General features: G+C 50.5%; 2 protein-coding genes across 2 annotated transcripts in view; one reads left to right on the top strand and one right to left on the bottom strand.

Moving 5' to 3' along the window:
* Window positions 1-9,907: 9,907 nt before the first annotated feature.
* Window positions 9,908-19,317, top strand: GDF11 (growth differentiation factor 11). The gene is made up of 3 exons (XM_017519417.2): window positions 9,908-10,446; window positions 15,344-15,741; window positions 16,260-19,317. Exons 1-3 carry the CDS (start codon window positions 10,002-10,004, stop codon window positions 16,638-16,640), a joined length of 1,224 nt encoding a protein of 407 aa, XP_017374906.1. The 5' UTR covers window positions 9,908-10,001; the 3' UTR covers window positions 16,641-19,317.
* LOC108296815 (SAP domain containing ribonucleoprotein) overlaps window positions 17,945-22,749 on the bottom strand; it is a 70,980-nt gene continuing 66,175 nt past the window's right edge. Inside the window, exon 12 of the transcript XR_005198449.1 lies at window positions 17,945-19,567. The gene's annotated coding sequence lies outside the window, so the exon portion shown is untranslated. The remainder of the gene's footprint in view (window positions 19,568-22,749) is intronic.

The raw sequence follows: 22,749 nt of genomic DNA, 5'->3' as shown, positions 1-22,749 counted from the left end.
CATCAAAGCCATCTCCCCACTGGGAAGGGTAGGAAGAGTGGCGGATAGAATTCAAGGTCCAGAGGTTGGGTCTGAATTGGGGCCTGAAATTTAAGTCCAGAGGCCTCAGCTTTGGATAAGGAGAGAGGCATGGTGTTTGATGGCATCTCCCAGCCTGCGGGGTGAAGGAGGGGCTGCACCTGCGCATCTGCAGATCCTACTGGTGGAAGAACTCATATACCACCCCACCCAGGCTCCCCAGGGTTGGTTACAGGCCCCAGCACCAGCAGTGAGTGCGGCCCCCAGGGAAGACACTGTGCCCGGCACCACGGCGATATCACCACTATGTACTTACCGGTTGATGAAGACCAGGGAATAGAAAGGAGTCTCCAGTCACTGGGTGGCCATCTCTGCTCTTTCTAGGGCGGCCACACCCTTCATAATTGGCAAGACTATGTCACCATAGTACCCAGAAGAACATATTGCCAAAGTCCCCTTCTATCTCACTTCAAGGAAAGTGGGCCTCAGAGAGGTAAAGCCACTCACTCAGGGTCAGCAGGTCAACCTGAAGGTAAGAATCAGGGTCTTTTTTTTTTTTTTGAGACGAAGTCTTGCTCTGTCGCCCAGGCTGGAGTACAGTGGGGCGATCTCGGCTCACCGCAACCTCCACCTCCCAGGTTCAAATGATTCTCCTGCCTTAGCCTCCCAAGTAGCTGGAATTACAAGTGCCCACCACCATGCTGGGCTAATTTTTTTGTATTTTTAGTAGAGATGGAGTTTTGCCATATTGCCCAGGTGGTCTTGAACTCCTGATGTCAAGTGATCCACCCGCCTCAGCCTCCCAAAGTGCTAGGACTACAGGCTTGAGCCACCACACCTGGCCAGGGTCTTGATATACCACTCCAGTGCTGCATCTGTCACATCTGCCACCAGCAAGAAGCTCTCCGAGGCCAGAAGCCCTGCTGTGAGACCTGGTTCTGCTGCTCATGAATGGAGTGACCTCAGCTTTCTCCTCATTGAGGAGGAAGAAAATAACTCCCTTCCCCACCTCACAGGGAAGTTGTGAGGATTACAGAATAAATTAAGGGAATTGGTTTTATTGTTTTAAGAATGGTATAGCTGGGCATAGTGGCAAATGCCTGTAATCCCAGCTACTCACAAGGCTGAGGCAGGAGAATTGCTTGAACCTGGAAAGCAGAGGTTGCAGTGAACCGATATGGTGCCACTGGGCAACAAGAGTGAAACTTTGTCTCAAAAACGAAGAATGGTAAGGCTTGACCGGGCGCGGTGGCTCACGCCTGTAATCCCTGCACTTTGGGAGGCCAAGGCGAGTAGATCACCTGAGGTCAGGAGTTCGAGACCTGCCTGGCCAACATGATGAAACCCAGTCTCTACTAAAGTTACAATAAAATTAGCTGGGTGTGGAGGCACGCACCCGTAATCACAGCTATGCAGGAGGCTGAGGCAGGAGAATCGCTTCAACCCGGGAGGCGGAGGTTGTAGTGAGCTGAGATTGCACCACTGCATTCCAGCCTGGGCAACAAGAGTGAATCTGTCTAAAATAAATAAATAAATAAATAAACAAAAAGAATGGTAATGTGGTGGTTCACACCTGTAATCCCAACACTTTGAGAGGCTGAGGTTAGGAGGATCACTTGAGCCCAGGAGTCTGAGATCAGCCTGGGCAAGATGGTGAAACCCCATCTCTATTAAAAACAAAAACAGGGTCGGGTATGGTGACTTATGCCTGTAATCCCAGTACTTTTGGAGGCTAAGGCGAGTGGATCACCTGAGGTCAGGAGTTCAAGACCAGCCAGGCTAACATGACGAAACCCTGTCTCTACTAAAAATACAAAAAAACTAGCTGTGTATGGTGGCATGCACCTGTAGTCCTAGCTACTCAGGAGGCTGAAGCAGGAGGATTGCTTGAAAAGGGGAGACAGGCTGCAGTGAGCCGAGACCACGCACTGCACTCCAGCCTGGGCAACAGAGAAGATTCCATCTCAAAAAACAAACAAGGTGCAGTGGCTCACGCCTACAATCCCAGGGTGGATCATGAGGTCAAGAGATCGAGATCATCCTGGTCAACATGGTGAAACCCCATCTCTACTAAAAATACAAAAATTAGCTGGGCCTGGTGACATGCGCCTGTAGTCTCAGCTGCTCGGGACGCTAACGCAGGAGAATTGCTTGAACCCAGGAGGCGGAGGTTGCGGTGAGCCAAGATCGCGCCATTGCACTCCAGCCCGGGTAACAAGAGCAAAACTCCATCTCAAAAAAAACAAGAAAGAATGGTAAGGCTGTATCATGTTTTTAGACTCATGGGAATTAAAATGATTTTTCTTTGATAAACAGCTGGATACCCCACCCCAATTGAGGTAGCCAAGGTCAGGGAGGGACAACCTAGCCTCCTTTTGCCCCTCACACTCACTTTGGCCTTGGCCTTGGCCTTGGCCTAGACCCCCCCCCCAATTCAAGCCCCAAGGTCCAGCTCCTTCACAACCCCACACTCCAGCCCTACCCCCCCACCAGGATCTGTCCTCGGGGTCCGCCTCCGTTTTTTTCCCCATTTCTTTGGCCCCTAGTTCCTGACCTCTGGCCCTCAGTGTCACCAATCTTCCCAGGCTCCTGTCACAGTCTCCTCCCAGCCAGTGCCACCATTAACAACGGAGTTGATCCAAATGTCCAGGTGAGAGGGCGGGATGAGCAGCTCTAGCCCATCCAGCCCGGGAGCCCCCTCCAGGCTCATATCCTGCTTATACGCTCCCTTGGCCAGGATCTCGGCTGCTATGTGGTTCTGGCCCAGAACCAGGCTCAGGATCACAGAGGTCTCTACCTGAGAGTCACAGAGCCTCACAACTACAGTTTTTCCTAGGATGGAGCAGAGATGGACATAGGAGAAATGACAAAGAGGTGAGCTGGGGCTGGGTGGTTATCTCAGGTTTCTGTTCCTTGGGACTAAAAGGCCAAGAGGTCTAGGCAGGGGCTCAGGGAATATTCATTTATGTATGGGGAGCCTAAACGTGGAGACAGTAAGACATGTCCCTGCCTTCAGGGTGCTTACAACCTTATAGGCACAGACAAAAGCTACAGTGTGCTGGGAGGGCCGTGACAAAGAGAACCCATGGGTTCTGGAGGCTGCCTCGCACAGGCTGGGGGAATGCAGTGGGGCAGCAGAGGACCTGAGATACCTGCCAAGGAAGAGTGTCTTTGGCAGACTCACCCAGGCTGTTCTCAAACTGGTTGGGTTCTTCCCCATGGATTTGGTCTTGCAGCCCAGGGAACTAGGGGTGAGGAGTGTTGGCGCCCCTCGGTAGAGCCCAGACCAGTTTCTCCTGCCCTCACCAACTTCAGGTTCTCATCGCCAGATCCCAGCCAGACCCTCTGGTCATCCTCACACCCTCACTGTTCACACACACACACACACACACACGCCCCTCATCTGGCAACAACTCTGACCTTCACTGCCGTGTGCTTCCTCCTTCCTTCCCTCTGAAGACAGAATTTCCTCTGAACACTCCTGCAGTTTGCCTCTGCCTCCCAGAAGCTCCCTCACTGGGCAGCCCAGGTCATGCTTTGTGGCCTCCTGGATCAGGCCATCTGTCAGCGTTTTGAGGTCCTTGGAGAAGCTGACTGCACTCAGACCCATTCTTTTCCTGAAGCAGCAGCTGGCGAAGTGGTGCCTCCTGCTGGCAGCATCGGTCACTGCCCGAAACAGGGCCTGCAATGAGGACCTACCACGGGCCCAGAGAGGCAGCGGTGGGTGAGAACTCACGGAAGAGGTGGGGAGCCTAGGGAGGCCGAGAATGAAGAGAAGAAGCGTCTTGCACCCAGTGGAGTTGTAGAGCAGGCCTGCCATGAGAAGGGAGACAGGACAGATTGGGGGTGGGCAGGAGGGAGGCCAGAGGCAAAGGAAGACATAACCCCAAATGATTCTTAGAGTCCCCCAGTTGTATCCTGCCCCACTGCGCCTACTCCAAACACAAACTCTTTGGCCCCCTTCTCCCAAATCCCAACTTCTCTTAGAGGGCCTTGGGGCTAAAGAGGTTAACAGGACTGCCAAGTGATCCCAGCAAGTAATTATGAGGTTTAGAATGTGGTGTGGGAGAGGACAGTAATTACAGAGACATCCTCTCTGGGGCTGCAGGATTTGTGGGCAGAGGACTGGAAGGGGTCGACTCCACTAACACACCACCCCCAGCCCAGAATAGCCTCCCCACTTCCCCAGAGGCACATGCCGGGAAAGCAGGAGAGCCAGGGAGTAAGCCTCTCCCCTCTGCGATGTCTCAACGAGATGAGCCCCTCCCCTCCTTAGAAAGCCCTCAGTGTCAAAGAATGAGTCCACCGACTCTCAAAATAGAAACTTTAGGAGAAAAAAGGAAGAAGAGCTAGGATTAGGGATCCTCCCCGAGGAGGGAAGAAAAACAGCTACTCCCGGCTGAGCCCAGCCCTGATAGACAAGGCAGTCTGGGTGTGGAGGTGGCCATCGTGGTGAAGGAGTCTCTCCTTACAGGGTTCCCTTTCTGGCAGCAGCACTTCTCATCATGGTCCAGGCATCTCTGGCCTCAGACCCCAGTGACAGGCTCCAGGGAGCTGCAGCTCTTCCTGAGGAGGTAGCAGACCCTCCACCCAAGCACCTCTCTCTCCAGCAGGTCCTGAAACCTCATACCCTCCCCCCGGAACACTGCCTCCTTCTCTCCTGGCAGCTCATACACTTCAAGCCTAAATGCCTCCCTTAGGCCCCGACCCACATTTGCTATGAACCAGTCAGGACCTTGAAGAAGGCAGGCCTGAAGGTTGCCTCGGTAACTCTGGGAGGGGGCACCCTTGGCAGGAAGACAGTTGCCAGGGAGACTAGGACAGTGGGCGGGGCCCCAAACCTTGGTTAGCGTGTACTAGGATAAGGAAAGATCTAATGTCCAGATCCCTCCAAACTTCATTTCCATAAAACCACCAGTGCCCCATTTTCAGGGCGTCTAGGGTAGCTGGAGTTCTGAAGCTCCTAAAAGAAACCTCCCAGGGGTTAGATCCAGGGGATCCCAACAGGACCAAACTTGAGGGCACTCAAGTAAAAAGGCAGGATCTAGGAGGCACTTGAGAAAGGACAAGGCTTAATGCATTATGATATAGAACTTTTCGGACTAAAAGTCTAAAATGAAAATATGCAACGTAGGCAAAAATAAAACCCTTAAACCATGGTTTTAGTACCACCTCCAAGGAGCTGATATTCCAGATTCTACCATCAGATGGCAGTCTTGTCCACTTACTGGATTAAGTCCGGTCTTGGAAACTGAGGAGGCTATCAGGAGATAGAAGTCCTTTCTGTCTAAAATGTTCCTGACTCCAGTTCCCTGTGTTTGTCAGATACCAGTAACCCCTTATATACACAAATACACCATTTTCTTTCCCCCGCCTAATTCTGATAAAATTCGCTCATTCATTCTTTATTCAAAGCTGCTGAGGAATACTTTGGTGAAAAAGTTCTTGCTCTCTCTGGTCTCACAGGGTGAGGGTTGTAAGTTGGGATAGTAATAACTAATGCATTTAGAATGTTTGTCAGACATTTAATCCTCATAACCTTATGAAAGAGATACAATAGTGTTATCCTCGTCCCGGCGCAGTGGCTCATGCCTGTAATCCCAGCACTTTGGGAGGCAAGGCAGGTGGATCACTTGAGGTCAGGAGTTTGAGAACAGCCTGGCCAATATGGTGAAACCCTGTCTCTACTAAAAATACAAAAACTAGCCAGACGTAGTGGCACATGCCTGTAATCCCAGCTACTCAGGAGGCTGAGGATAGGAGAATTGCTTGAACCTGGGAGACAGAGGTTGCAGGGAGCCGAGATCTTGCCACTGCATGCCAGCCTGGGTGACAGAGCAAGACCCTGTCTTTCTCTCTCTCTCTCTCTCTCTATATATATATATATATATCTCCATCTTACAGGTGAGAGATCTGAGGGATAAAGAGGTTTAATAACTTGTCCAAGTTCACACAACCAGAAAAGGGAGAGAGCTGGGACTTGAGCCCAGCCAGCCTACTACTAGTCTAGAAGCTAAGTGATTCATCTCCGTACCTCATAGAATGGTGCAGATGTATCTGGGGAAAGCAGCTACTCTAGACCTGGAGTCGGGAAAGGATTCTTGGATGGCATCTATACTGAGGCTTGAAGAAAGAGTAAATCTGGCCAAGAGACTGGTGGGTGGGAGGGAGTGGAAGTAGTAGGGAAGTTGTTCTAGAAAGAAGAAACAACACAGCCGGCACAGTGGCTCACGCCGTAATCTCAGCACTTTGGGAGGCCGAGGCAGGCGGATCACCTGAGGTCAGGAGTTCAAGACCAGCCTGGCCAACACGGTGAAACCCTGTCTTTAAAAAAAAAAAAAGAAATAGCCAGGCGTGGTGGCTCAAGCCTGTAATCCCAGCACTTTGGGAGGCCGAGGCGGGTGGATCACGAGGTCAAGAGATCGAGACCATCCTGGTCAACATGGTGAAACCCCGTCTCTACTAAAAATACAAAACATTAGCTGGGCATGGTGGCGTGTGCCTGTAATCCCAGCTACTCAGGAGGTTGAGGCAGGAGAATTGCCTGAACCCAGGAGGCGGAGGCTGCGGTGAGCCGAGATCACGCCATTGTACTCCAGCCTGGGTAACAAGAGCGAAACTCCGTCTCAAAAAAAAAAAAGAAAGAAAGAAAGAAACAACCTGTTCAAAGATTCAGAAATGATCAAGGGGATGAGGGTGGAACATGACATTCAGGTTTCTAGCCTGGATGTTTCTAGCCTGGTTTTAGCCATTCACTAAAACGAAAAGCTGCAGGATGGGACACATTTTAGGGAGAAAGAAGGAGTTCTCTGTTTAACCTGTGATGTCTGAAGTGCCTTGAAACATCCAGACTGAGATAGCCAGGAGGCATCTGGCCTAGAGTTCTGGCTGATTCTGTTTGTTTACCTAGTGTCCTTTCTGTCTTTGTTTTTGTTTGTTTGTTTTTGTTGTTGTTGTTTTTTAGATGGAGTCTTGCTCTGCAGTCCAGGCTAGAGTGCAGTGGCACGATCTTGGCTCACTGTAACCCCTGCCTCCCAGGTTCAAGTAATTTTCCTGCCTCAGCCTCCTGAGAAGCTGGGACTACACCAGTTGGGATAGCCGAGCCACCACACTAGGTTCAATTTTGTATTTTCAGTAGAGACGGGATTTCACCATGTTGGCCAGGCTGGTCTCGAACTCCTGACCTCAGGTGATCCACCCACCTCGGCCTCCCAAAGTGTTGAGATTATAGGTGTGAGCCACCACGCCCTGCATACCCAATATCTTTTCTAGTTTATATGTTCTCTGAGGAAAGGATCTGAGTCTTACTTACCTTTGGATGTCATTTGTCTTTGCACCTGCCACTAGATACATGTTTGGTGAGGAAGTGAAGGTTGTACTACCTTCTGTAAGGGAGCAGAAGGAGGTGACACCAACTTTGCTCTCACAGGTCTTTCGATTTTGCTGAAGAAATGACATCAGAGAAACATGTTAGAAAATAGGATATGCCAGAATATGTGCTAAAAGCAATCACTGCTGTGGAAAATCAGAAAGGAAAGGAAGGATCATGAAGAAGTCTGCGAAGGCCACTATTGATTGCTTATATGTAATCCCCACAACCAGTTAAGGGTAGGAAGTGTGACCCCCACATTATAGATGAAGAAATCTGATGAAGTGCTGAAATGCCCATGTCTTGGTCCAGAGCAAGGGAAGGACTAGTTTTTGTTTCAGTATGTTTTGGTCTTAGTTTCTGTTACCCATGGAAATGGATTGTCTCTTCAGGGCTCCCCGGCTTGTCCTCCTAACCCCTACCCAACCTCCTCTCCTCACATCTGAATCCCCAGTGTCCTTCCTTATTCTACTCCAGTTCCTCAACTCAACTCTGTCCTCATGACTGGTGCTCCTGATGCCTATGCCAAGCCAACTTTAGAATATTTTATTGGGCTTTAATTCCAAGAAGGAAACCAATGCCCCTCTATTCTGAGAAGTCCAATAACAAAGTTCATCCATTTATTAAAGAAACATCGTGTATGCCAGGAAATTAGCAAATTTGACCTGATCCCATCAAACATTTTCTTCTTCTTCTTTTTTTTTTTCTTTTCTTTTTTTTTTTTTTTTTTGAGATGGAGTGTTGCTCAGTTGCCCAGGCTGGAGTGCAGTGGTGTGATCTTGGCTCACTGCAGCCTCTGCCTGCCGGGTTCAAGCAATTCTGCCTCAGCCTCCAGAGTAGCTGCGATTACAAGCATGTGCCACCACGCCTGGCTCATTTTTGCATTTTTAGTAGAGACAGGATTTAACCATGTTGGCCAGCCTGGTTTTGAACTCGTGACCTCAGGTGATCTGCCTTTCTTGGCCTGCCAGAGTGCTGGGATTACAGTCCTGAGCCATCTCATGGGGCCCAAACATTTTCAATTTGCCTATTGCTCCAGGGCTTTCAGATCCGGAAATAAGCCTGGAAAACCTGATGTCAGGAGTTAGGCACCTTCAAGACATTTTTTTAAATCTTAGTACTCTTCTACTCTGCCCTCTGGCTGTGCCCAGGTTCACACCTGAAGACTAGTGGTGGTCCCCCATCTGCGTTTCATCTCGTGCTTCTGAGCGCAGACTCTTCTCCCATCCTCACCCTTGCAACCTCCAGCCCTTTCTCAGACTTCTAAGACCCTGCAGATCCAAAAACATAGCTAGAAATCCAGAGATCCAGATATTTCTCCAAGTATAGCAACCTCTAGCCAGCTCCTCCCACCCCTTCCCCAGTGGCCTCCAGCTCCTGCCTTTTCCGCCCAGCCGACTCCCTTAGCCCTGTTAAGCCCCAATTTCAAGCTCACAGTCTTCCCAGCTCTATGTCTTCCCCTGTTTCAGTTCTTCCCATCACCTCTCCACCTTCTTAGGTCGTTCCTGGCCTCTTCATCTCTTAGACCCCTTAATCCCTCTGATGAGCCTAGCCTGATGCTTCCTTCCATGGCTTCTTTGAGCATCTTTGAGCTACCTCTGGTAGCCAGAGCTCCTCTAGGCTCAAGTTCTCCACCTCTGTCCCCTGGGCTCTCTGTGCTCCCACCAAGACTGACTCTGGTGGCTCCTTCCCTCAGGAGTTTCTGCCTTTCCTCCCCGCCACCCCCTACCAATCCCCTGCACCTGCCTCCTCAGGGGCTCCCTTGGTATCTCCCCGTCTATGCCCCCTCTTCTCTCCTGTCCAGATTTCTCTCCCCCGCCCCTTTCCCAGGGCACTGTTCTGTCCTATCAGTTCCTCTGCTCTTGTTCCCATCTCCATGACTCGTAATCTCTTGTGATCTGGCTCGGTAGACCCCTGTCTCCCCCTGTCTAGTGGTACTCCCCTCCTAACCATTTTTGTCTCCACTCTAACTCTCCCACTAGCTGTCCCAGTCTTCCTCCTGCTTGGTTCTGTGTCAACCACAGACACACTGTTTCCCTCCCTAGCTAGGTCACTCTCCTCTGCGTCTTCCCCATAACTCTTCTTTTCCTCCTTTGTCTCTTCCTCTCTCTCCTCCTCTTCCTATCTGTCTCTTCCCCCTTTATCTCTCCGATTCTCCTTGGTCTCTCTGGCTCTGACTTTCCCTATATATCCGCCCCCCACCCCGCCCCTCATATCTCTGTCTCTTCGTCTCTCTTTTGGCCCTTGCGCTCTCTCTCTCTCCCTCTCTCTCTCTCTCTCTCTCTATTCCTCCGCTCTCTCCGGCTCCCTCTCTCGCCTCGGATGACAGCGCTGCCTCTTTTGTTGGCTCCGCAGCCAATCGCGGCCGCTGACGACACGGGGGCCGGGGCTATAAAGGGCCTGGCTCGGGCTCAGGCCCCCCCAGCCGCCCGCCCCGGCCGCCCGCCCGCCCCGCCCGCGCGCCCGCCGCCCCCGGCCCCCCGGGTCCCCCCTCGGCCGGGCAGCCCCCAATCCCGCGCCGCCCGGACCCCCTCCTCCTCCCTCCCTCCTCCCCCCGCCCCCTCCCCGCGGGACTCCGGCGTCCCCGCCCCCCAGTCCTCCCCTCCCCTCCAGCATGGTGCTCGCGGCCCCGCTGCTGCTGGGCTTCCTGCTCCTCGCCCTGGAGCTGCGGCCCCGGGGGGAGGCGGCCGAGGGCCCCGCGGCGGCGGCGGCGGCGGCGGCGGCGGCGGCGGCGGCGGGGGTCGTGGGGGAGCGCTCCAGCCGGCCAGCCCCGTCCGTGGCGCCCGAGCCGGACGGCTGCCCCGTGTGCGTGTGGCGGCAGCACAGCCGCGAGCTGCGCCTGGAGAGCATCAAGTCGCAGATCTTGAGCAAACTGCGGCTCAAGGAGGCGCCCAACATCAGCCGCGAGGTGGTGAAGCAGCTGCTGCCCAAGGCGCCGCCGCTGCAGCAGATCCTGGACCTACACGACTTCCAGGGCGACGCGCTGCAGCCCGAGGACTTCCTGGAGGAGGACGAGTACCACGCCACTACCGAGACCGTCATTAGCATGGCCCAGGAAAGTAAGTGGGCTGCGGGGCGCGAGCAGTGGGGTGCTGGCTCTGGCCCCCGCGAAGGGCGCCTTCTGCTTCTAAGCGGGGCGCTCCCTGCTGCCCCGGCCGGGAAGCTTTTTCTGCGAAAACTTGACGAATTAGGGAGCGGGGGCTACTCTACGGAAGTTTTTCGAGCAGTGGAGATGGGCTGCAAAGTTGTATGCAAGAAGGTTGGGGCCGGGGATAAATGGGGCGGGTTTCGAGATACTGCCTTCCACCACAGTCTGCGAAAAAGACCCTTGTTGGAGCCCGGGGAAGCTGGGGCCGGGCAGCTAGTCTGTCCTGAAGAGCCGTGATGGGGAGGCTGCAGAACAGAATCCGGAGGCTTCGGGAACCCCGCAACCCCAGCTATGCTCTCTGCCTCCCAATGGTCCTGGCGCTAACTCCCCACTCCGTGCTCTGTCTGCATCGTGCCCATCGGTTGCAGAGAACTGTGTGCTCTGCCCTCTTCCTCTCCCAGTAAAGGGGTCCCAGACCCCTTAAACCTCCCGGCGGCCCAGCTGGCACCCTTTTCATCCCGAGCCTTGTCTTACACCGGGTATCGCAAGGGGCCGGAAAAACTGTGCCTTCTTGATACTGACCGAGTTCAGAGAACTCAATTCCATTGCGCTGGGGCTAAGGACACTCATTGGCTACTCAACCCTTAGTGTTCCATCCCTTACCGCCCACTTGTTCTGGACTTGAGCGATAGGCAGACCTAGGACTACCTATCTACAGGTAGGACTAGATAGGTAGTCCTAGGTCTTCCTATCGCTCAAGTCCTATCTAGTCCTACCACAGCTGGACTTGAGAGATAGGAAGACCTAGGAAAAAAAATAAAGAAATAGATGGGGGAGCCGGAACCCAGGCATCGGAGTCCCTGACCAAAAGGAAGATGAACATATAATAGACGTGAGCTGCTTTGAAATTTTATGGCCTGGAAAATCCAAGGGAATACTACACCCCGCCACCTTTCCAGCTCTCCCTAGAGTCAGGTGACTCCTTCTTCTCCCCTACCCCACTGAGGTCTCTCTCCTCCGCCCAACTCCAGAGAACCAGGCCTCTCTTATTCCCTAGTGGTTTGGCAAGGTTCCCCCCCCCCCGCCCCCCACAACACACACACAGTTTGGTTTTATGGCTGTGAACAGAAGACGGGGGAGACTGGTTTATTGGCAGATGGGTCATAAAAAGCTGGGGGCTGAGGGGCGTCCCAGTGACCAACCCCCATGGGAGAGGCACAGGAACCCAGGTGTGCATCTGGGAGGCTGAGTGCCTCACACTGCCACTGGTATTTCTGCAGACCTCAATTCCACAGGACTTGGTCAAGGCTGTTAAAGAGCCAGGAAACTAACTGGGTCTGGGGGTGGGAGGCATGGGCATCTGGTCTTGGGTTCCTCAGTTTCCCTTCTATTCTTAAGGCTTCTGCTTATGGAAGCTAGGGTCAGTCTCAGATCAACTGAGGGCAGAGGGAGGGAGTGGCGTTTCTAGGAAACAGAGTTATAGAGGAATTCAGATCAAGAGTTTACTGGAAGATGAAGGTTACAGAGGGAAAGGATACTCTAGTCTATATGGTGTAGTGTGTGTGAAGATTTCCAGGATGGGTGATGGGGCGGCTGTGGATTTCCCTTTGCCCCTAAATATCCTTAGCATCCCTTAACCAACAGGCCTGAGCCCACCAGAGTTAGCTCTGGTAATAGCAATACAGGGAAGTGAAGGGACCCTGCCTACATGAGTTGGGCTGTGCAGGTGAGGCCTAGGTGGATGGGGAGGGGACACCAGCTAGTGGAATCCCATCCTAACTTCCACTCCCATGCCACCCAGGACTGGTACAATTAGGGAATTGGGTCTCCGGCCAGGTATTGTGCGTCCCCTTTAAGAGCCTAGCTGAGCTCTTAAGAGAGGGAGGGGGAGTGGAGGGGAGGGGAGGGAGAGAGGGGAAAAGGAAAAAGAGACTTTTATAGTCTAATCCCCAGGGACCCGCTTTAATAAGAGACTTGTGCTCTGCTAATCGGGGGAGGTGTTTGTCAGCAGAGATGGCCTCCGTTCCCTTCCCCCTCCCTCCCCTCCCCCAGCCCTCAACCCTGGACCCCAGCCCCCACCTCTCCTAGGCTGCTCTGCCTGCCCTAGTTCCCTCTACCCTCTCAGGCTCTCCCACCGAGCCTTCATCCTGGGAACCCAGCCCCCTGCCCTTTTGGGAACCAAGCCCAGCCCCTGAGTTTCTCTCTCCTCCCCACACCAAGAGGCCCCTGCCCTCTCAGCCCAACCTCCTGCCCTTAGGCCTTCCAGCCAGGGTTGGGAGTGTGTGTTGGGGGGTTAGGGTGGGGGGAAGGGGAGGAGGTGGTGTGCAGGGAGGGGGTTGGGCATTTGCTGAAAATAGTGCAATGACCTCTCTCTCCCACCAGCGCCGCCTACTAAACCTGACCTGCTGCCTGCCACCAGCCAGATCAATTCAACACAGATGTGGCCCCTTTTCCTCCCCATCAGAGCTCGGCATATGTGTGTTGGGGACTCGCTAAAGCCCCATTTCCCTCTGTGGCTCTACCTGCTTCTCCTTTGTTCCTCTGTCTATACCCTTTCTATCCTTTCTCTCCTTTACCCCACTAGGTTTAGCTTCCTCCCACCTTTAGCTTTCTAACCGGCACCCACTCCTTTCTACCCCTGCCCGTTGCACCAGAATTCTACAACTCCCAAACTTATTCTTCCCTTGCCATGATCATCCCCTGGGTCTTTCCACTCTATCCTCTATTTCTCTGCCTGTCTCTACCAATCTGCCTTCAACTCTAACAGTCTCTTCTCTGTTATCTCCCTCACCATCTCCAGTCTCCCCGCTGGCTCTTCTCCTTGCTCTTTTCTTTCTCCCTATGTCCTGCCCCCTTGTAGCACTGACTGTCCCCATGTCTACTGGGGGACAAGTATATAGAACCAAAGACTTAGCTGTAGCCCTCATCTTCAAACCCTTCGTCAGCTTAGGTAGGGGGAAGGTTATGTTTAGAGCTTCGTAGAGAATGCGAAAATAGTAGTAGCTTCTCAATAAATGTTAGTTTGTTCATTTTCTATTTTCACATTCTCTAGTTAATGCTCAGCACTCATGTGAAGCAAGAATTATTACTATCTGTATCACACTGCGAAGTTTGGTAAGGTTAGGTAGTGGTTAATAAGGAATCAGGCAGTGATTAAACCCACTTCAATTATAGCCAAAGAACAGAATTCAGATGCCAGGAAGAACTTTCAGGCACTTGCCTGTATAATTTAATATTGGGAGTTTAGGGAGTTCATCCAACATGCATTTATTGTCTGGCACTATGTGAGGCACTAAAGCTACAATGGTGAGCAAAACAGACACGGTATCAACAACACAGCAAGTACTCTCATGGAGATCAGTACCTAATGGCAAGAAATAGACAATTCCTATGGTGAAATTAGTAGAGTATGCTATTTGGGATGTTGCTTGTCACTCCCCATGTCACTAGTAGCTTCCCTATCCCAGCTACTTCTAATCTCTTAATGTTCACTCCCCAAACCCTACTCCACTGCACCATCACTGAAGCTCCAGCCAGTAGAGTAACTGGGAGGACTACTACAGCCCTGGGACCTCAGAGAATAATCAAGAAAAAAAAAAGCTATAGAGGCTTTGGGTATCATATCCTGGATATATGAAGTTTATTAAGCACTTTCCTCCTCATCTCACTTAGAAGGTCCTCTTTCTCCCAGGGTAGGGGTGGGGAAGAGCTGACAGGACATCTTAAGTCTGTCCTGATTTTGCAGAACTCACAAGACATGGAGAGGATACTTAAAGGCCTAGACTTCCTGACCCTACTTATATGGCTCTGGAAGCTCATTCCTGATTCTTCCTATCCAGAGTGAGGATAGACATATTCTGTCCAGTGGAGGCATGCTGTGGGGCACTCCCAACTGACACTGGAAAGGCAGTGAAGAGGAGCTGGAATGGAAGCAGAGGCAGATATTTATTGAGAATCATCCATTAGACCCAAGAAGGATCAATTTATGGTCCAGGGCAAAGGGAAATGGGTCAAAATGTAAAGTTGGGATGCTAAAACTTTGTAAAGACCTACTAGCACTAGACTGAGAAACCAAAGGAAGCTCAGGGGAGAAAAAGGCATTATAGTTGATCTGGTGTGTTTCATATTATTTCTAGTGCTTTGGGCAAATAGGAGGCAACACCTTGGAGGTAATTATTCCTTTCCTCAAAAGCTGGGGCAGTCATGGTGATGATGATGAAGCAGCAACTAAAGAAACTTCTTAGGAGAGGCAATGGGGAGATAGATGTACAGGAAGTGCTTGGATGTTCTGCTGGGTGTTATTCCTAATGAGAGTGAGGCAAGAAGCCTAGATCTGAATTCTGGTTTACTTAATGGGATAAATTTAGCCCATGCTCCCTATCTGGACCCTGGGTTATCCCCTCTCTGCGGCTGTTTTCTGGGGTGGTGGGGGAGGGATGTGCCAGGCTCTACATGCCCATCACATAAATCAGAGCAGATAGGGGGCAAGGTTACCTAAGGGCCACAGGTGTGAAGCAATAAAGAGCTTCAAAAATTCAGAAAATGTTGGAGCCTTACATGCCAAAGTTGGAGGACAGTAAGGATGGTGGTAGAGGAATAATTTTGCTGGTTATCTGGTAGATGGAAACCTATATATTAGGGCAAGTGGATTAGGAAATGAACACAGACCAGTAGGGCTTGATAGGGCCATCATCCTATAGAGGAAGTGCTGTTTTAGGTACCAGAGACATGGTATAAGATAGGCATGAGAGAAGGGTAAAGAAGAATTGGAAAAGTCAGGCTGAGAAGTCCAAATTGCCAGTGCCCCAGGACTACTGATCCCCTACACAAACACCCTGTGCTGATGCTGTGCCCTTCTCTCTTATCAGCGGACCCAGCAGTACAGACAGATGGCAGCCCTCTCTGCTGCCATTTTCACTTCAGCCCCAAGGTGATGTTCACAAAGGTACTGAAGGCCCAGCTGTGGGTGTACCTACGGCCTGTACCCCGCCCAGCCACAGTCTACCTGCAGATCTTGCGTCTAAAACCCCTAACTGGGGAAGGGACCGCAGGGGGAGGGGGCGGAGGCCGGCGTCACATCCGTATCCGCTCACTGAAGATAGAGCTGCACTCACGCTCAGGCCATTGGCAGAGCATCGACTTCAAGCAAGTGCTTCACAGCTGGTTCCGCCAGCCACAGAGCAACTGGGGCATCGAGATCAACGCCTTTGATCCCAGTGGCACAGACCTGGCTGTCACCTCCCTAGGGCCGGGAGCTGAGGGGCTGGTGAGCAGGGGGCCTGAGGTGGTGGATATATGTAACCTGGCCCTGAGGAGATGGGGGTACGTTCGAAAAGGTAGACAAGGAATGTGAAGGAGGTTGGGGACTAGCATTACTTCTCTGGGGTCAGGAGCTGATTTTAGAGGAGGAGTTGAGGAATGGGGTGGCAACTATTACTTTTCAAGGATCCAAACCAGACAACAGCTGAAAATTGGATTTGAAGGTGAAAGTGTCAGTTAATGGAAGGGCTGTAAGAACACAAAACCTGGCTATTGAGGTGTTGGACCAAGGGGCTGATGGGGGTCAGGTTGCCAGAAGAGGAAGAATTAGAGATGGTGAGCTGAAGCAGAGCTAGCTAGCTGGCAAGAAAAGTAGGCAGAAGACAAATTCTGGGGTTGGGAGCTATGGAAAAGCTGAGAAGTCAGCAGTCTCTATTCTGATGCCACTGGCAGGTGGGAAAGGAACAGGGAAGAGGAACTGTTCAAGGCCATATCACATTTCTTTCCCCTCTCCCTGACCCTCAGCATCCCTTCATGGAGCTTCGAGTCCTAGAGAACACAAAACGTTCCCGACGGAACCTGGGTCTGGACTGCGACGAGCACTCAAGTGAGTCCCGCTGCTGCCGATATCCCCTCACAGTGGACTTTGAGGCTTTCGGCTGGGACTGGATCATCGCACCTAAGCGCTACAAAGCCAACTACTGCTCCGGCCAGTGCGAGTACATGTTCATGCAAAAATATCCGCATACCCACTTGGTGCAACAGGCCAATCCAAGAGGCTCTGCTGGGCCCTGTTGTACCCCCACCAAGATGTCCCCAATCAACATGCTCTACTTCAATGACAAGCAGCAGATTATCTACGGCAAGATCCCTGGCATGGTGGTGGATCGCTGTGGCTGCTCTTAAGGTGGGGGATAAAGGATGCCTCCCCACAGACCCTACCCCAAGACCCCAGCCCTGTCCCCATCTCCCCCAAGCCCTAGAGTTCCCTCCACTCTTCCGTGAACATCACACCTTGTTCCCTGACCAAGCAGCGTGCAATACAACAGAGGGAGGCAGGTGGGAATTGAGGGGTGAGGGGTTTGGGGGAAACGGGAAGGAAGGGCATAGTCAGGGTGGGGAGTGTTTGAAGTTTGCAAATGAGAAGGTTTGACCAGAAGACAGAGAGATGTAGAGACAGAGGGAGAGAGACAGAGGAACAAAAAGAGCAGCAGTGAGAAGGCAAAGAAAGAGAGAAGAGACAGACTAGGCAGAGACAAAACACGAGAAAGAGACTGAAATGGAGTAATAAATGAAAGCCCCACACCAAGCCTCCTTTCTTCCACTGGCAAGGTGAGGGGCTTGGTATAGTTTGGGGAGATTCCCTGACTACTCAGTAGGAGAAGAAATCAAAAATCCATTCTTTCTTCCTTCTCTCCCTCCAACTGTGGCCAGAGGAAGGGAAGTAAGGGCAGGGGCAAAAGGATTTGGGAATTTTTATTTATTTATTTATTGTGACTTTTCATTTTTTTTGGTATTTGGCTTTACTGGAATAGGAGGGCCCCTGCCCACTGTGCCCCATTTATCCCTTATTCCCCAAACCTTGCACTCCCCAACACCTGCCCACTTAAGCACTTGTATAAAGCCTCCAGGGTTGGGAATGGGAGTAAAGGGCAAGAGGGCTGACACATGGAAGTTTCTAACCCATAATCACCCTAAGTCAAACCTTTTCTGAGCCAAATGAGTTGAATTGAAGCCAGTTGTCATGGAAATAGTAAGAGGTTAGGGTTTAAGAGCTGGGGATGCGGGATGGGAGAGAGAACCCTCAACATCCAGGATCTATATAATGAGAGCTACTTTAAACCCTTAGGCCTACCCTCTTGATACTGAGTTATTTAGCCAGAGGGTACAGCCTGCTTATGCCCAAATTCCCTCAGCCAAGAGAGAGACCAAAGAGCCTCTGGAATGGCCCTGCTCCCAGCCTCTATCTTCAGGTCAGTAAGAAAGAGTACAGAGACCCCTGAGTCCCCTGGGTATGGGAAGTGTTAGGAGGGGTCAAGAAAGGAGCAGTAAGGAGGCTGAAAGTTACAGGGCATTTGAATCCAAATCACTGCTCTGGGCTAGGGAATAGAGCCAGCAGACCAAGGTGGGAGGGATTCTGGAAGGGGGACATTTTAGTCCCCTAACCCCAAAGCTCAGGGTGGAAGGGGGGAGAACAAGGAAGCAGAGCGTATAATTATTTTTTCCTTTTATTTTTGGAATCTAACAGTACCTGGCAGCAGGGAGGGGAAAGTAGAGTGGGGAAAAGCATCTGACAGGGCCAGTTAGAACAGAGGATGGGATGGATGGGAGACTGTTGGGTTTGGAAGGCTAGGAAGCAGGCAGAGACTGGTTGCCATTTCAAGTCACTAGCTAGGCCCATTCTTTCCTCTCACAATCCTGACCCATTCTCCTCTGGACTCACTGTGCCTCAGTTTCTTCCCCTCAATGGAATGAGAAATAGCAGCACCCGCCACAGCCAAGAGATGAATTCTGAGCACTTACCACGGGCACTTTATGGACATAAAATACCTCTCGCTGTGGGACAGATAACCAGGGCACCAGAGTAGTGGTGAAGAGATGTGAGGCTTAAGAGGAGTCACAGGCTTCAGAGTACAAGTTCCCCTCTGCCTCCCAGCTGGACAGTGCCTAGAAGCCAAGGAGTTGAGAATCTCCTGATCCACACCCTATCCTTACTTCACCACCAGGCCTCTTGGCTCCAGGCAAGAGCTTAGAGGATGTCAGGAGAGGTGGGGGTAAGAACCTTCAGCAAAACTGTCACTCTAAGTAGAGCCAGCAGTTACGGGTCTGATAAAAACAGTACTGAACTAAAGCCCAAGCTAGTGAGCAAACCTGGATGGCTCATTCTTCCCAAGAGCATGACTCTCCCCCTTGGCCAGTTGGTGGAAGGGGAAAGGTATGTCACCACCCTTGAGAAGGTGATGTTGGTGAGCTTTAACATCTTATTCCTATTCTTATAGTAAGAAAGTGAAACAAGGTGTTTCAGTAGAGGAATGGGCAGGGGCTGTTAGGCTTTTCAGCTTGCCTTCTCCCATGTAGCAGCTATGATAACCCCAAGCCTCTCTGGCTGTTCTTCATCCTTCTGCCCGAATTCTGGAAAACATGACACACCCGGCCATCAATACCACTCACATTTTCTTGGTGGAAGGAAAGAAACAGAGAAGAGCAGATGATATCTCCCTCCAAGGTCAAATGCCTTGTGATCTTGGCACAGAGTAGCAGTTGGGCAGTAAGCATCAGGTATCTTCCCTCCACAGATTCTAGAGAACTGGGGCATTAAATATGGGGGACACTTAGAATACTGCCCCTTTAATACCACCAAATAAAGACCTTTGTGTGTGTGTCAGGGGGGTCTTTCCCTTATGAACATAAATCTATGAGCTAAAGTCTCATTCCCCTGTTCCTCCCTACCCCCAAAGAGGCATGGAGTCTAGGGGCTTGGGGGGCACAGCTCAGCAACCCAGTGGGAGTTAGCACCCCCTCCCACCTTATGATGTGTGTGGACCTGGCCAGTGCCCCTCTGAACATATAATTGTTAGTGTAATTATCATTTACTTTGTGTATTTGTTACATTGTGTGTGTGACAGCCTTTGTTAAGGGTGTCTGAGTAGTATGAAGCTGACGGGCATTGGAATGCCGGGAAAGAACTTCTTCAACTGAGATCAAGGCTTCCTGGAGGGAACCACTGCAAAAAGGCCATCAGGCAGTTTTCAAGTTATGTGACAGAGGGCAAAGATGGCCATAGGGTGCTCTGAGTTTTGGGATGGTCACATGACACAATCCAGCACTTGAACCTGAAAAAAAAAATAAAAGTGGTCAAAGAGTTTAGAATTCAGTGCTGAGCTCTTCTCCCTAATCACGTGCCACATTTACACCTTGGAGACGAGAAGGTGAAGAGGATCTGAGATAGGAAACCTTGTATTCAATGACTAAGAAGATGGCATCCTGGAGCAAAACAGAAAACATTAAGGGCATGGTGGTATGAGGTTTGGGACATGCAGGCCAAGGAAGGATGGGCAGAGGACAGGAAAGAGGGGGCACTTAGGACAACCCCTCTCTGAAAAGCTTGAGCCAAAACAGTCCCAAAGTTTACAAAACCCTCTTCCGGCCTCCACAGAATGGAAGATCCAAAGGTTCTCTTAAGATGACCCAGCTAGTGTCTGTCCTATTCTCCTACAGTACCTGTTCCTAGGTTTCCTCAACAAAGTTTGACCAAAATCTGTAAAGCAACACAGCCATCCAACTTGCCTTGTTACACAAGAGTGGCTACAACAGCATCTCCAACATTCTTTCAGTTCACTGTGAAAATTTTTCCCATGTACCTAGAGCATAATTCCCAGGGCATATGAGTTGGGAATGGCAAAAGAATATTGCCTGACTCACATTTCTAAAAAATAAGGAAAACAGGGCCCACTGGAGTGCTCCTGTAGTTCCAGCTACTCAGGAGGCTGTGGCAGGAGGACCGCTTGAGACCAGAGGGTCAAGGCTGTAGTGTGCTATGATTGGGCCTGTAAATTGCCACTGTATTTCCAGTTGAGCAACATAGTAAGACCTTGTCTCTAAAAAATACATAATAAAAATAAGAAAAGCTCCTGTTACATCAACCTGATCCAGAATTGGGGACAGGGCTACTGAGGGTTCAACGTACTGCTATGCTTTCCCTGTCCTGTCAGTTCTATCAGCACATTGACCCCACCCAAGACCAAATACAAAACTGAGGCTGGAACTGGTTGAGTAGCAGAAGTGTTACGTATTCTATCTTCCCAAGGGAACTACATCCATACCTACCCCTAACTTTGGCCTGAGCTGAAAATGGGTTTTCTCTCCCTATTGCTCATTTGTTTCCTGTGTTGAGAGAACACCCAAAAGAGACTACTCAAGATGATTTTTTACAAGTCTTTATCCTAAAACATCCTCCAACGAAGTACATGAGAAGTTATCCTATACTCTGCCTTTGCCCATATTTTAAATGGCAGAGGCCCCAAGCTGAGAATCAGCAGGCAGTGGCATTTATAGCTTCTGGTCTGTAGTGGGGTAGAAGCAGGAAAGTCAATGTTCCAGGCAACAATGTCGGCTTTCCTGCAGGTGAGCTGGGATTGAGGGAGCAAATGGGACTGTGCCTTTTCTTTTTCTCCAAATACAACTGCATAATTGGGTGTATGCACATGTTCAAACTAGGGCACTCACACCCCCTACCCCAGCCAGAACCTACTCAGGGAAAGAAACATGTATTTCCACTGTACCCTGATCACCTAGTAAGATTCAGAACCAATACTTATTGAATGATTACTATGCAAATTATGGTAAACAAATTGTAGTGTGAATACATGATATGAGAATATCACTTAATTCACATAGCAACCTTCACAATGGGGCTCCTTTTGGCATAGTCTATAAAGAGAATGATTATCTGCCCAGGGTCTCAGAGCTACTGTGGTAGAACAAGAAATTAAATCTAAATAATTGCTAAACAATCCAAACAATATTACATTCTTTTTTTTTTTTTGAGACCGAGTTTCACTCTTGTTGCCCAGGCTGGAGTGCAATGGCGCGATCTCAGCTCACGGCAACCTCTGCCTCCCAGGTTCAAGCGGTTCTCCTGCCTCAGCTTCCTGGGTAGCCAGGATTACTGGCAGGCACCACCACGCCTGGCTAATTTTGTATTTTTTGTATTTTTTTTTTTTTTAGTAGAGACGTGGTGGTTTCACCATGCTGACCAAGATGGTCTCGATCTCTTGACCTCGTGATCCACCTGCCTCGGCCTCCCAAAGTGCTGGGATTACAGGCTTGAGCCACCGCGCCCGGCTAATTTTGTATTTTTAGTAGAGACGGGGTTTCTCCATTTGGTCAGGCTGGTCTCCAACTCCCAACCTCAGGTGATCCACCCGCCTCAGCCTCCCAATGTGCTGGGATTACAGGCGTCAGCCACTGTGCCCAGCTAAACAGTATTACATTCTAAATCTATCCTATTAAAAGTGATCCGAGAGGTAGCAACCTAAATACAGGAACAACATAGGGGAAAGAGATAACAAGAAAGTTGGGAAGACCTTGGCCTCAAAGAATCTGCAAAGATGTGAAACTGGAATTTTCAATCCCTTTGGAGGGAAAAACAAGAAAAGCCTGGGTATGGCAAGAGAAATTCTGGGGGGATTCCAATAATAAGAAATAACTGGCATTGCCAGAGGCCCTCCGTATAAGAGAACAGGAAAAAAGTTATCCTCCCTTAAGTTCCTCACTCCTCATGTCTGACACAGCAAGAGGACTCAAAACCAAGAAGTCCTGCCCTTATTCACACCTTCCTTCCTATAGCCCTCATCCCCACAGAATCTTCTAGCCTCTATCTTCAGCAGTTCTTAAGGGATGGGGGGGGGGGGTCTGGGCAGTTTAGAGAATAGAAAAAAAAAAGAGAATAATCCTAGAGAACCATAAAAAGGTACAGATTTACAGCTGAGGAAGCTAGTTCTCCCCATAGCTTTTATAGACTCCCTCATTAAGAGCTTCTAGGTATGCAGAGAATGTCACAGCTTCAGGAATTGGAATCAGTTAACCACATCTGGATGCTGGATAAGCTATAGTAGGGAAACTGGGGAATAGGAAGGAAGAGTACTAAGATCTCAGGTAAAGAATTACAAGTCTCGATGTCTGTTCCATCTCCAAATGGAATTACTATTTTAAAACTGAATTAGGAAAAAGGCAACCCAAACTGTTCATGCTGAAAGAGTATATGGGGAAATACTATAATGAGATAGGATGGGGAGGATTTGGTGATCTGGCTTGGAGGTTAGAGACTTCTGACTAACCTCCAGTACAAACAGCTGCTGAAATGGCATGAAAAAGGTTAGTAAGAAAAAAAAATCCCGCCGGGCGTGGTGGCTCACGCCTGTAATCCAAGCACTTTGGAGGCCAAGGCGGGTGGATCACCTGAGGTCAGGAGTTCAAGACCAGCCTGACCAACATGGCGAAACTCCGTCTTAAA

Source organism: Cebus imitator, unplaced genomic scaffold, assembly GCF_001604975.1.
Source record: "Cebus imitator isolate Cc_AM_T3 unplaced genomic scaffold, Cebus_imitator-1.0 Scaffold741, whole genome shotgun sequence".
NCBI classification, from domain to species: Eukaryota; Metazoa; Chordata; class Mammalia; order Primates; family Cebidae; genus Cebus; species Cebus imitator.
The sequence above is the reverse complement of the archived record's forward strand: the minus strand, read 5'-3'. Positions and strand labels throughout refer to the sequence as shown.